At 38.9% G+C, this 16101-nt stretch overlaps 1 protein-coding gene across 1 annotated transcript; it reads left to right on the forward strand.

The window, feature by feature from the left end:
- The first annotated feature begins 7901 nt into the window (after positions 1-7901).
- Positions 7902-11633, forward strand: LOC106080894 (uncharacterized). The gene is made up of 3 exons (XM_013242497.2): positions 7902-7951; positions 8121-8302; positions 11525-11633. Exons 1-3 carry the CDS (start codon positions 7902-7904, stop codon positions 11626-11628), a joined length of 336 nt encoding a protein of 111 aa, XP_013097951.1. The 3' UTR covers positions 11629-11633.
- The last annotated feature ends 4468 nt before the right edge of the window (positions 11634-16101 follow it).

The raw sequence follows: 16101 nt of genomic DNA on the forward strand, positions 1-16101 counted from the left end.
ATAATTTCTAACCATTTCTAACCATTGTGCATTGACCGCTAACCAAAGCATGAGAATGTTGGGGCGAGGGGTTTAACGTGAATCATCCTTAAAGCGAAGGAGTGAGTCAGAAGTAGGTCGCCATGGCAATGTGTTACAACATTTGTTTGGTATTGGCATCTATAAAATTTCTTAGCATTTATTTCGTACTTTTGCCGACGGCGACCTTTTAAATACCCCCGCCAGCAAGCCGTGTTTTATTCGCTTTCGTTGGCAAATCAGCCCCTCATGTTTCGCCATTGGTGCGGTTAAACATTTGTTCCCAAGCTCATAATAAACTCCATATCCAAAAAAAAAATGGAAGAGGAATCCACAGCGACGTTAAAGGCATCTAGAAGAGTGCGTCAGACTGCGTTACCTCCCGCTTTTTTTGGGGTTTTCTTTTCCCCCCTCCTGAGTTGTGGTAAAAGAAAAGCAGGCGTCTGGGGCTTCTGACGTGCCAAAACAACACAGCGCACACCACCATCACCAATATCTTCGCACTCGGTACATTTGCCGATAGTCGTGAAGTGAAAGATGACTTAAAAGTTCAAAACGTTTTATTGTTCCGCTTAAGAACAAGCGAAATTTGTTTTTATTGTTTTCCGTCGACTTGCCTGCTTTTATGTTCCTTGGGCTGTTCTCTTCTGTTAGGGCTTTTGTTGGTTTCGGTGGTTATTGTCAGTGTGTTCGAGTGTTGCCGGGTCGTGTTGTGTAGGTTAGATGTGGTGCGTTTTGCCTGAGGTTCTTCCAACATATTTTACATGAACTCCAGACTGAAAAAAGGGAAATGAAAGGGAAATTTAGTATAAATGCTTTAGAGTGATAATATCATAATAAAATTTTGTGATTTTCTTAACACTTACTTTGACATGAGATGATGTTGGTAAGAGATTAAGGCTAATTCCATGATGGCAGGGTGGATTTTTTCAGAAACGAGTGAGATTTTGTTTATAGAAAGGTAACAAAATTGTTTAGATTAAGAGTTAAGAGAGGCATTAAAGCGATAACTTCGATATGAAGCAAACCATTTTAATAAAAATTACAATAGTGGACGATATGAAGTGTAATCGCAAATTTGACCAGGAGCATTCGTTTAAGCAACAGGGAAAAACTTCCCACATATCAATGAGTGCTGTCCGATTCAAATTTAAGCGCAATGATAAGGACCTCCTTTTTATAGCCGAGTCCGAACGGTGTGCCGCAGTGTGACACCTTTTAAGGGAGAAGTTTTTACATGGCATAATCCTCACAAATGTCGTCAGCATTAGGAGGGGACATAGGCCAGCATGCTAACCTCTGCGCTACATATGAAGTGTGGAAGATGATTTATTAACATTTCTTGGTTTACAAGTGCTGTATGTGATAGAGCTGGCAAAATATCGATGGTTCTATCGATATTTAATTTTTTGACAAAATATCGATTGATATTATTCCGATGAACACCATCGCAAAAGCTAATTTTTTTGCAGAACTAGCCAAGAATAAGCAATCCGACACTGAATGTATCCTTTAAGATACATTGCGCCTACAGAGTTCGCAATTTTCATTCTTAGGCTAACATTTTGTACAATGATTTCTCTCATGACTTCCAACTGTTTTTACTGACCTTGGTTTTGTTTGGTCTGTGCATTGATATTACTTCGAAATAAATGGTTGTGTTCGAGCCTTAACTAGCCGAAACATATCAAATGTTGTTGCAGTTTTTTTGGACCACCACCATGGCGTTTGGCAGCGTTACCAGTATCTTTATAAGGATTTTTGGTGCGATAAACAAACATTTTGTTCACTTTGAGGTGTTTGAATACGTCAACAATAGCCGGTTGTAATTTTCCAGCCATTATAACGCAATCACTCTATTACGTCTGAACTGCATCACGAATATCTTTTTATACCCACCACCATAGAATGGGCGTATACTAATCTAGTCATTCCGGTTGCAACAACTCGAAATATTCGTCTTAGACCCCATAAAGTATAAATTCTTGATCGTCTCGACATTCTGAGACTATCTAGCCATGTCCGTCTGTCGAAATCACGAAAGCGATTGAACGCGTAAAGCTAGCCGCTTGAAATTATGCACAGATACTTAATATTGATGTAGGTCGATGGATATTCCAAAAAGGCCATATCGGTTTAGACTAAGATATAGCTCCCTTATAAACCGATTTCCCGATTTGATTTCTTGAGCCCCTGAAAGCAGCATTTTTTGACCGATTTGACCGAAAATTTGCATGCTGTGTTCTATTATGACTTCCAATAACTGTGGCAAGATCGGTTCAAATTACCTGATATATTGTAGCTCCCATATAAACCGATCTCCCGATTTCACTTCTTGTGATCTAACAGCCCCATTTTTTGTCCGGTTTGGCTGAAATTTTGCATGGAGTGTTCTTTTCTGACTTCCAAAAACTGTGCTCAGCACGGTCCACATTGGTGTATAACCTGATATAGCTTCCATATAAACCGATCTCCTGATTTGACTTCTTGAACCCTTACAAATTGAACAATGACTTGTACTTATTAGAACACTCAATGTCCAAGCCCAATTGGGTCCAAATGCCATTCTTCGATATAGCTGATATGGGGCCCGATTATGACGAAAGGTGGCTTACATATATAACCGAGGTGGTGGGTATCCAAAGTTCGGCCCGGCGAACTTAACGCCTTTTTACTTGTTGAAGACTTAGTTTAGATGTCGCTAGAGGCAACAGTTGTGAGGTACTATGCCATGTAAAAACTTCTCTCCAAAGAGATGTATTGTAGCATTGCGGGAGGCCCCTTATCAATGAGCTTATGAGAAGTTTGCCCCTGTTCCTTAGTGCAATGTTCATGGCCAAAAATTTGCACTTGCAAGCAAGCAGTCAGTCTATCGGACACAGCTTGCATGGGCCGGGCCGTTTAAAAAAGACGAAATTTTTTATTACCCAGAGAATTATTGACTTAAGACACAATTTCCCCAACAACCCCCGACAAATTCATATCAGTAACAATTTCTTCTGGCTCCACGTTGTCCTCTGGATTCTGGTTCTAATTTTCCCTCACTAGACATTGTCCACACATTGTCTGCCTTCTTAATCTACCCTACCATAATAGTGTTGAAGGTTACGATCGATCTGCAAAATTCCATACAGGATAATTATGCGCCTTTGCCAGATTGCCCGTGTATTTTCGTAGCCGTATGGTGGCCTTAAGACTTTCGATTGGGACCGATGAAATTTAATTGAGCTGCTCCATAAAATATGAGCAGCTCCTTTAAATTTCAACGCTTTTTCTGAATACCATGTTTCTATTTGAAGTTTTTCAAAATTTTCTTATTGCATTAGCAGTTTATAAAATAACTTCTCCGGAAGTTCTATTTATTTTTTCCTGCTCTAAATCAGATTAATTTTCCTAGAGTTTTTTTCTTTTTGTATATTTCTCATTTGCCACCCTTATGGTAATGGCGGTTAGCGCAGTAACCATTACAGAGTCAACGTAAAATAATCCTTTTGCCCAACATCCACACTATCGACATCATTACTATGCCCAAGTTTTATGGGTTGGTGGAGCTGTGATAAAGCAGTAGCAGTAAGATCATCAACAATGACGCCTTTGACGTTGTTGTAGCCTTCCTTTTAGTTTATAACTTATTTTCAGTTGGGTTGTTGTGTTTTATGCATGTCCTTTCGTTTTTTTTTTTTGTTTTCAGCAAGCATTCTTTATCCTTCGACGTCCGCCCATGCAGAGTAAACGAATTTATTAAAAGTATACGCCCGGCAATGATGGCAGTAGATTTTTTTTTATGAAGTTGTTAAATGCGTAACATGGCTTACGGAAGTGCTGATAGCCATTACTACGAGCATTGGGATACATCTCGAGCAGAACGCAAAAGTTTTGATAAAACTTTGAGTAGAAAGAAAACATGGGTTGGAAGAAGAAAAACATTCGATTTCATGTTGGAAGGTAATGTGGAGTGTAGTGACATAATTTTGAACTCGATAGATGAAGAAAAGGATGGATTATTTCAAAACGGACAAAGCTGTCAACAAAATGGGATGGTTTATACGATTGTATGAAGTAATGGCGATTTGAAGGTTACAACAAGAAGTGGATTCTAGGGTAAGTTTTATTCCCATAACCATACAAATACAATAAATATGCATATTTAACCGTTCCATCCCATATATATATAAATAGAGAAACGCTTACCCTCCATTTCTTTCCGAAATATGACGACCGGTTAATGATAACAAGTGCCGCCATGCCGTGCAAAATTGGAAAAAAGTTAATTTTTATTGGTTCCATTGAAGAATTCTACGTTAGGTTAGGTTGAAAAGAGGGTGCAGATATTAATCAGCCCCATGCCACTATGGACATACACCCAAGCCAGTAATCGGCTTGTTGTGCGCTCTAAAAACTATAAAGTAACCTCCAAAAAAGAAAATTTTAAGTTAGAATTTCGTGCTACTTACAAAATCCTTAATTGTTTTCCAAACCACTCCCTTAAGTTGGTTCATATCTGGTATTGTGTCTCCACCTAAGTGCCGGTATCTGTTAGACGCGAAAGCCGGGCAATGACAAAGGAAACGTCTCCTCACCTTCCCCCACATGCCCTACACATGCTATCACTTGCCGCACCGATTTTACATAAGTGAGCTCGTCTATTGTCTATTGAACTCTGTATCAGGTTATAAATCGCTTCGAACAATGCTTGGTTTGGATGTTAGAGAGGGTATACTAATTTCGTCATTCCGTTTGTAATACCTCGAAATATTCGTCTAAGACCCCATAATGTATACATATTCTTGATCGTCTCGACAATCTCGTTAAGGATTGCAAATGGGCAATATGGGTTCAGATTTAGATATAGCTCCCAAATAAACCGATCTCCCAATTTCACTTCTTGAGCCACTGGAAGCCGCAATTTTTGTCTGATTTGGCTGAAACTTTGCATTTAATGTTTTGTTATGCCTTGCAACAACTGTGTTAAGTACGGTTCAAATCAGTGCATAACCTGATATAGCTCCCATAAAAACCGATCTCCTGATTTGACTTCTTAGGCCCCTGGAAGCCGCAATTTTGTCTGATTTGGCTGAAATTTTGCATGCGGTGTTCTCTTACGATTTTCAACAACTATGCCAAATACGGTCCAAATCAGTCTATGACCTGATATAGCTCCCATATAAACCGGTCTACTTATCATCCTTGTTTGGTTCCCAGCCGCTTAAATGGTTTAACACAAGCTTGGTATGTAGAATAAAATTTTGCCCTTCAACTAAATTTATTTTGTATCAATTTTTTGCTGAATCATGGTGGTGGGTTCCCAAGATTCAGGCCGGCCGAACTTAGCACGCTTTTACTTGTTCTTCATAAGGAGATCCGAGAATATTTTTGACGTTTATTGACCATTTTTATATCCACCACCGAAGGATGGGATATATTCAGTTCTTCATTCCGTTATAAACACATCGAAATATCCATTTTCGACCCTTTAACGCATATATATTCTTGATCCTAAGACCATCTAGCCATGTCCGTCCGTCTGTCTGTTAAAATCACGCGAAAATCTTTAAAAATAGCGCATTTGACTATATCTTGATATAGCCCCCATATAGACCGATCCGGCGATTTAAGGTCTTGGGCCCATAAAAGGCGCATTTATTGTTCGATTATGCCAAAATTTCGACCCCTTAACGCATATATATTCTTGATCGTCGAAAAAATCTAAGACCATCTAGCCATGTCCGTCCGTCTGTCTGTTGAAATCACGCGACAATCTTTAAAAATATCGCTATTGACTATATCTTGATATAGCCCCCATATAGACCGATCCGGCGATTTAAGGTCTTGGGCCCATAAAAGGCGCATTTATTGTTCGATTGTGTCAAAATTTGGAACAGTGAATTGTGTTAGGCCCTTCGACGTCCTTCTTCAATTTGGCTCAGATCGATCCAGATTTGGATATAGCTGCCATATAGACCGCCCCGACTTGGGCCCATAAAAGGCGCATTTATTGTCCGATTATGCCAAAATTTGGAACAGTGAGTTGAGTTAGTCCCATCAATATCTTTTTGCAATTTGGCACAGATCGTTTCAGATTTGGATATAGTTGCCATATATACCGATCTCTTGATTTAAGGTCTTAGGCCCATAAAAGACGCATTTATTGTCCGATGTCGCCAAAATTGGTGACAGTGAGTTGTGTTAGGGCCTTCGACATCCTTTTACTATTTGGCTCAGATCGGTCCAGATTTGAATATAGCTACCATATAGACCGATCTCTCAATTTAAGGTCTTGGGCCCATAAAAGTCGCATTTATTGTCCGATTTCGCCGAAATTCGGAACAGGGAGTTGTGTTAGGCCCTTAGACATCTCTCTTCAATTTGGTTCAGATTGGTTAAGATTTGGATATAGCTGCCATAAAGACCAAGCTCGCGGTTTAAAGTCTTGGGCCCATTAAATATGCACTTACTTAGGAGCACTTACCTTATCAAGTTTTTATAGAATTTGGAGTTTCCAGGCCAACAAATTTCTATGCCAATTTTAAAGGTGATCGATTGAAGATTGCGACCTGTACTTCGTTCACAAGTTGATATGGACAGACAGACATACAGACTAGCGGCCTAGACAGATAGCAACGGCCAACAAAAAAAGCTTCTTAGTGCATTTCCTGTACCACATTATTGGGAAAGGGTATATATCAACTGTTTTACTATTTTACCTAACAACAATCACCAAATCGGAGCCAATTTGTGGGAAACTCTCCCCAACGATTGAAATTCCCCAAAAGTGTATACATCAAGGTTAATGCCCTTCATCTGCACAAACTTCTTCAAACACCATATGTCAGCATCACTAGCACAATTAAGAATATAATTTTTTTTTTTGTTCTCATAAGAAACACGCACATTCCCTGAAACAGAAACTGAAACAATTGATTTTACTCATGCATACTCCAAAGCAATAAACTAAATTCTCTTCCCTTCCACCCCAAAACAAATGATCTGCTTTGTGTTTTCATCATATGTTGCTCTGCATCATGTAAAATCCACACATATGGCTTATGCCACTGGCCACAATCATTGTCTACCGTCTAAATTTAGAAGTGATGATATTTTCAGAACTTAGTTCCGTTTTCATTTTCAAAGCAGCCTCACTTCCTTTTCCCAACGCACAATTGGATTCTCATTGAGAAACTCATTGGCTTAGTCTCGACTCGGCTCTCTTTCTCTCTCGTTCGTTCTCTCATAACGTTCAACCCCAATTAGAAAAGAAATTCTCATAAGATCATTTTATACTGCAGAAACACATGCAGACGTTCATCCACCATATTTTATGAACGCGGCACGCGACTTTTCGAGTTCGGAATAGATTGATTGTTCCAAAAATATAGAGTCTTCACTGAGAATAAGTGCCATAAACATAGTCTGGCAAGATGGTTGCGTTCGAGTGTGTGTGTGTGTTTGGACGTTTACAAATGTTGAGTATTTATAGAAATCAGTGTCATCACCAGAGAACAGTTGTAAAATGCAATGTAATGCAACACATAGACACCCTACCTTTCGCATATGGTAACTGTCATTGAGACTTGCCCGCGATAAAAATCTTGTCCTTAAAGAAGTTTTTCCTTTGCGACTGTCTTATATCCGATTTTCCAATTTCGTTACTGCCTTGCTCATCAGTTTGTTGTTTCCGTTTTTCAATTGTTTTTCCAATTTGCACTCTTATTAAATGCTTGAAGCAAGACAAATGTTTTGAAGTACTTATCATGCCTTACATCTTCAGTGTAGTGCATTTGGAAGGAGCGCCAGTTTTATAAACATTTAACAGCACGAGCTAAAGTCGCCCCAGTGAAGAAGGGGAGCGAGCCACCAAGAACATTAGTTTTCTACAACTCACCATGGAAGTAAGACGTGACGAATCCGTGCTGCCCACATATGATCAGTCGTGGTGTGTATTTTGTGTGTGATTTGAAGAAGAAAAAAATATATTACAAAAAAGAGAAAAAAAAGAAAGTTTTATTAAAAGAAATATTTTAAACAAATAAAGTGAAACGAAAAAAGTATGTTATTTTGTCTCAGTAATGTTTAATAATTCCGATTTTATTGTGATTTCTCAGTGGCACTCCGGAAAAACCATTGTGTTCCTCATTTCTTAATGATGCTCTCAAGGATCCCATTTTGATATTCATCACCATAGCTGTTGTTATTGGATCATTTTGCCTGTTAAGTGGACTCTTCCTGTTGTGCTTGGTCTCAAAAACAATACAAGATGAGACTTCAGAGGCTATACTTCTAATTGGTAAGTAACTGTGCTGTTAGAATATGGCTAATCCAAATAGTTAATATTGTCTATGTAGTATCAGTGTCAGAGATGGTCTGTCGGAAACTCCGATGTATATGAAATACATTTTCGACGTATTATGCATACGTCAAAAACGTCATAAACCTAGTAAAAATAAAATAGTTTTGACAGTATTAAAAAATAATTAGGAAATCGTACAATTAGCTTAAACTTTTGTGAATTTATGAATATGGCAACACTGGTGCATTTAAACCGAGAGATCGGTCTATATAGCAGCTATATTCAAATCTGCCGCGATCTGTGCCAAATTGAAGAGGGATGTTAAAGGTCCAAACGCAACTCACTGTCCCAAATTAGTGGCGAAATCGGACAATAAATGCGCCTTTTATGGGTGAGATCGGTCTATATGACAACTATATCCAAATCTCAACCGATCTGGTCCAAATTGAAGAAGGATGTTGAAGGGTCTGACACAACTCACTGTCCCAAATTTCGGCAACATCTGACCACCTGCACCTTTTATGGACCCAAAACCTTGAATCGAGAGATCGGCCCATATGGCAGCTATATTCAAATTTGGACCAATCTGAGGCAAATTGCAAAAAGATGTCGAAGGGTCTAACGCAACTCACTATCTCAATTTTCGGCGTTTTATGGGCCCAAGACCTTAAACCGAGAGATTGGACTATATGGCAGCTATATCCAAATCTGGACTGATCGGAGCCAAATTGAACAAGTAAAAAGGCGTTAAGTTCGGCCGGGCCGATCTTTGGATACCCACCACCTCGGGTATATAAGTAAACCAACTTTCATCAAAATCCGGTGAAAATTGCATACCTTATGTCCCATTGCATGTATATCGAAATATGATCCGATCGGAGGATCGGTCTATATGGCAGGTATAACCAAATCTGGACCGATTCGGGCCAAATTAACGAAGGACACCGAAGAGCCTAACACAACTCACTTTCCCAAATTTCAGCAAACTCGGATAATAAATGTGGCTTTTATTCGCCTAAGACCCTAAATCGGCGGATCGGTCTATATGGCAGCTATATCCAAATCTGGACCGATCTGGACCAAATTGACGAAGGATGTCGAAGAGCCTTACTGTCCTAAATTTCAGCAAAATCGAATAATAAATGTGGCTTTTATTGGCCTAAGACCCTTAATCGGCAGATCGGTCTATATAGGGGCTATATCAAGATATAGTCCGATATAACCCATCTTCGAACTTAACCTGCTATGGAAAAAAAAAAGAATCTGCAAAGTTTCAGCTCAATATCTCTAGTTTTAAAGATTGTAGCGTGATTTCAACAGACAGAAGGACGGACATGTCTAGATCGTGTTCGATTTTTACGCTGATCAAGAATATATATACTTTATAGGGCCGGAAATGGATATCTCGATGTGATGAAAAACCGTTACCGTTACCCCCGTTCTTCGGTGGTGCGTATAAAAATAGTCGAAGCAGTCGGCAGCAAAAATCGAATTGAAACTAAACCTATTTCGACTTTTGACCTTTTAGGAACTTTTGACTTTTTCTTTTTTTATACCCTCCACCATAGGATGAGGGGTATACTAATTTCGTCATTCTGTTTGTAACTACTCGAAATATTCGTCTGAGACCCCATAAAGTATATATATTCTTCATCGTCGCGACATTTTATATCGATCTAGCCATATCCGTCCGTCTGTCCGTCCGTCTGTCTGTCGAAAGCACGCTAACTTCCAAAGGAGTAAAGCTAGCCGCTTGAAACTTTGCACAAATACTTCTTATTAGTGTAGGTCAGTTGGTATTGTAAATGGGCTATATCGGTCTATGTTTTGATATAGCTGCCATATAAACCGATCTTGGGTCTTGACTTCTTGAGCCTCTAGAGGGCGTAATTCTTATCCGATTGGAATGAAATTTTGCACAACGTGTTTTGTTATGATATCCAACAACTGTGCCAAGTATGGTTTCAATCGGTTCATAACCTGATATAGCTGCCATATAAACCGATCTTGGGTATTGACTTCTTGAGCCTCTAGAGGGCGATTGGAATGAAATTTTGCACGACGTGTTTTGTTATGATATCCAACAACTGTGCCGAGTATGGTTCAAATCGGTTCATAACCTGATATAGCTGCCATATAAACCGATCTCGGGTATTGACTTCTTGAGCCTCTAGAGTGCGCAATTCTTATCCGATTGGAATGAAATTTTGCACGACGTGTTTTTTATGATATTAAACAAATGCGCCGGGTATCTTTTGATAAGCTGTCACATAAACCGATCTTGAGTCTTGATTTCTTGAGCCTCTAGAGGGCGCAATTCTTATCCTATTGGAATGAAATTTTGCACGACGTGTTTTGTTATGATATTAAACAAATGTGCTGAGTATGCTTCAAATCGGTTCATAACCTGATGTAGCTGCCATATAAACCGATCTTGGGTCTTGACTTCTTCAGCCTCTAGAGGGCGCAATTCTTATCCGATTGGAATGAAATTTTGCACGAAGTATTTTATTATGACATTCAACAACTGTGCCAAGTATGGTTCAAATCGGTTCATAACCTGATATAGCTGTCATACAAACAGATCTGGGGTCTTTACTTCTTGAGCTTCTAGAGGGCGCAATTCCTATCCGATTTGAATGAATTTTGGCACGACGTGTTTTGTTATGATATCCAACAACTGTGCCAAGTATGGTTCAAATCGGTTCATAACCTGATATAACTGTCATATAAACCGATCTGGGATCTTGACTTCTTGAGCCTGTAGATGTCGCAATTATTATCCGATTTGCCTGAAATTCTCTCATGACCATCAACATACGTGTTTATTATGGTCTGAATCGGTCTATATCCCGATACAGCTCCCATATAAATCGATCTCTCTATTATACTTCTTGAGCCCCCAAAGGGCGCAATTCCTATTTCAATTGGCTGACATTTTACAAAGGTCTCCAACATATAATTTAATTGTGGTCCAAACCGGACCATATCTTGATATCGCTCTAATAGCCTAAGAAGAGATGCCGGGAAAAGAACTCGACAAATGCGATCCATGGTGGAGGGTATATAAGATTCGGCCCGGCCGAACTTAGAATGCTTTTACTTGTTTTTTTTTTTTTTCAATGTTTAATGTTCAACTTAAAGTTTAATGTTGAAACTAAAACCCTATCTATCAACAACTGTATATATTTAAATAAAAAATATTCTTGTTTTTTACAGGTATTGGCTTTTTTATCTCATCAGTGGCTTGTGTTTCCTGGAAGCTGACAACTCGCCGCCAAATAGCTCATTTCATTGAAGCCATTAAAGAGGAAACAGTTTAACTTAGGTGTACATGTTTTTGTTAATGTTAATTTAAAATTTTAAACTCAATATGAAGTATAGCATAAATTATAAAATATTTATTTTTGTATATATTCTGTATTTTACTCCAGCAAGTTCCTATTTGTTTCATAATAAAAAAGGGACACAAAACATTCGTTGAAAAAATATTAAATTAAATATTTGATTGCGTTTTTATTGGAAATTATGGTAGTGGCCATATTGATATATGTGTGTGTAGTATGACCGTTCCATAGTTTCAATATTTATTTATGCATTTTAAATGTATGTGATATTAATCACATGTATAAACTATGTGCACTCAAAAAATTCATTAAAAAATTAATGCAATTTAAAAAATAAAATATTTATTTTAAAGAAAGTGATAGTATTGTAGATATATAAATGTATTTGCGGCTTTGGCAAAAACTTTTGTGTAAGTGGCTTTTCCAGCCATTCATTGTGATAATTAGACCTCTGTATGGGACAAGGAAGGACAAGGATAGGGCTGCATATCTATGGAAAATTCGGGTAATGAATGAATTGTCATCAGTATTCTCCGATGTCCTCGTGTAATTTTCGGACCTACTACAGTTAAGAGCGATAGCTTTCGGAGATCAACGTTAAATTGGCATGAACACGATTATAGAGCGGCCCATACTATCACTTGGGATGCAAATTTACTTCGGGTACCTCGTACGTGTGCTTGGTTTAGTAAATGCGTTTGTTTCGGTATTTTACGAGTAGTTCAAATGGGAATTTTTCTCGTCAGAAAACATGTTGTTCGGAAATTCACCCTTGGTGAAAGTGGTTCAAATTTAGATAAGCTGCCCTATCTATATATCGCCCGATTTTCATTTAAGTGGATCTTATCTGGAAGAGTCTGCCAAATTTCATCAAAATCGGTTCAGATTCAGATATATCTCCCATCTAAAGATAGTACCCGAAGTTGAATAATTCGGTTGTAGTTTCTATGGGTTACAAAACTATAAGCGAAACTATATCCAAATCTTAACCGATTTTTATAAAATTTAACAGAGGCTTTCAAATCAGTAATAAAGCACTCCATACCAAATATCATGCAAATTCGTTCAATTTTAAGCAACTTTGCTTTTATGGGTGTAAATCGGGCTAATCTTATATATAACAAGTAAAAGCGTGCAAAGTTCGGCCGGGCCGAATCTTATATACCCTCCACCATGGATCGCATTTGTCGAGTTCTTTTCCCGGCATCTCTTCTTAGGCAAAAAAAGGTATAAGAAAAGATTTCCTCTGCTATTAGAGCGATATCAAGATATGGTCCGGCTTGGACCACAATTAAATTATATGTTGGAGACCTGTGTAAAATGTAAGCTAATTCGAATAAGAATTGCGCCCTTTGGGGGCTCAAGAAAAAAAAATAAGAATTGCGCCCTTTGGCGCTTCAAGAAAAAAAAATAAGAATTGCGCCCTTTGGGGGCTCATGAAGAAAAATAGAGAGATCGATTTATATGGGAGCTGTATCGGGCTATAGACCGATTTAGACCATAATAAATACGTATGTTGATGGTCATGAGAGGATCCGTCGTACAAAATTTCAGGCAAATCGGATAATAATTGCGACCTCTAGAGGCTCAAGAAGTCAAGATCCCAGATCGGTTTATGTGGCAGCTATATCAGGTTATGGACCGATTTGAACCATACTTGGCACAGTTTTTGGATATCAAAACAAAACACGTCGTGCAAAATTTCAGTCCAATCGGATAAGAATTGCGCCCTCTAGAGGCTCAAGAAGTCAAGACCCATGATCGGTTTATATGGCAGCTAACGCAGGTTATGAACCGATTTGAACCATACTTGGCACAGTTGTTGAATGTCATAACAAAACACGTCGTGCAAAATTTCATTCCAATCGGATAAGAATTGCGCACTCTAGAGGCTCAAGAAGTCAAGACCCAAGATCGGTTTATATGGCAGCTATATCAGGTTATGGACCGATTTAAACCATACTTAGCACAGTTGTTGGATATTAAAACAAAACACGTTGTGCAAAATTTCAGTCCAATCGGATATTGCGCCCTCTAGAGGCTCAAGAAATCAAGACCCAAGATCGGTTTATATGGCAGCTATATCAGGTTATGGACCGATTTGAACCATACTCAGCACATTTGTTGAATATTATAACAAAACACGTCGTGCAAAATTTCATTCCAATCGGATAAGAATTGCGCACTCTAGAGGCTCAAGAAGTCAAGACCCAAGATCGGTTTATATGGCAGCTATATCAGGTTATGAACCGATTTAAACCATACTCGGCACAGTTGTTGAATGTTATAACAAACCGCGTCGTGCAAAATTTCATTCCAATCGGATAAGAATTGTGCACTCTAGAGGCTCAAGAAGTCAAGACCCAAGATCGGTTTATATGGCAGATATATCAAAACATGGACCGATATGGCCCATTTACAATACTAACTGACCTACGCGAATAATAAGTATTTGTGCAAAATTTCAAGCGGCTAGCTTTACTCCTTCGGAAGTTAGCGTGCTTTCGACAGACAGACGGACGGACGGACAGACGGACGGACATGGCTAGATCGACATAAAATGTCGCGACGATCAAGAATATATATACTTTATGGGGTTTCAGAAGAATATTTCGAGTAGTTACAAACAGGATGACGAAATTAGTATACCCCCCATCCTATGGTGGGGGGTTTAAAAATCAGTTTGTGTTTGTTTGTAGGTTTGTTTATTTGTTTGTATGTTTGTGTGTTTCTTATGGACTCAGAAACGGCTGAACCGATTTTCTTGAAATTTTCACAGATGGTGCATAATGACCCCGTGGTGAAAATAGGGTACTACATTTTTGATATCTGAAGGGGGGAGCGGACCCTCCCCCTTACCCTAATTTTCAGAAACGCCAGATCTCGGAGATGGGTGGTGCGATTTAAGCGAAATTTTGTGTGCTCTCCAATAGTATAAAAATTTGGTATCCAAATTTCGGATGGGGTACCTAGGGGGGCTGCCCCACCCTAAAACCCACCAAACATATATTTAGACCAACCACGACAATATGGGACTGATAAGAAAATTTAGGATAAGAAAACATATCTGATATCCAATTGTCGGACATATTTACCGACCATGGCAATATGGGTCTCAAGTGAAAGGTATTTGCGAGTAAAATACGAATCTGATATCCAAATGTGGGACCACGTTTCTGGGGGTCCACCCCTTTCTCAAAACACCCCCCAAACAGGACTTATTTACTGACCATGGGTATATGGGGCTTCAATAAAAGGTATTTGAATGCAGAATACGAATTTGATATCGAAATTTGGGACAAAGTGTTTGCGGGGCCGTCTATCACCGAAAACATCCCCCAAAGGGGACAAATTTACGACCATAGCAATATGGGGCTCAAATGAAAGGTATTTGGGAGTAAAGCACGAATTTGATATCAATATTCGGGAAAAGTGTCAATGGGGCCACCCCACACCCACAACACCACCCAAATAGTAAGTATTTTCTGACTATTGCAATATGAGGTTCAAATAGGAAGGTTTTTAGAGTAGAACGCGAATCCGATATATATTTTCAAGGCCAACTCACTGAGTGGCCGCCCATCCCCCAAAACACCCCTAAATTGGTCATGTTTGCCGACTATGAAAAGATGGGGCTTAAATTAAAGGTATGTGGGAGTAGACCACGTATCCGATATCAACATTAGAGACCAACTGTCTAGCTGATGTCCCACCACCATAACAACCCCCAAATAGGACATATTTGCTCGCCAAGACAATTTGGGTCTTAAAGAGAGTGAAACTAAATATATATAGTTTTTAGGTCCAATACCCCAAACCGGACACATTAGCTGACTTTTGCAATAAGGAGTTTAATTGAGATTAGAAAACGAATATGATATCCAATTTTGAGTGCAATGATATATTTTCCGGGCTAAGTGTTTGGGGGACCATCCCACACCCCAAAAACACCCCTAAATCGGGCATATTTTCGACCATGATAATGTGGAGCTTAAATGAAAGGTATTTTTGGGGTAGAGCAAGAATTGATACCCATTTTTGGAACCAATTTTCTGGGGGTCTACCCCTTTCCCAAAATACCTCACAAACAGCAATTTTTTTAATGACCATCGCAATATGAAGCTCAAAAAAAGGTATTTGGGAGTAGAATACGAATTTGATATCCAAATGTAGGACCATGTATTAAGGGCATCACCCCTTTCCCAAAACACCCCCCAAAGGGAAAAAATTTTTCGACCATGCCAATATGTTGCTCAAATGAAAGGTATTTTGAGATTAGACAACGAGTTTGATAACCTATTTTGGGGCCAAGTGTTTGGGGGACGCCTCATCCTGTAAACTTCTCTTAAGCCAATGGCAATATGGGGTTTAAATAAATGGTATTTGAGGGCCAAATATCTGAGGGACCATCTCTCCCCCGAAAACACCACTAAATTAGACATTATGATA

Source organism: Stomoxys calcitrans, chromosome 5 (genome assembly GCF_963082655.1).
Source record: "Stomoxys calcitrans chromosome 5, idStoCalc2.1, whole genome shotgun sequence".
In the NCBI taxonomy this organism is placed as follows: domain Eukaryota; kingdom Metazoa; phylum Arthropoda; class Insecta; order Diptera; family Muscidae; genus Stomoxys; species Stomoxys calcitrans.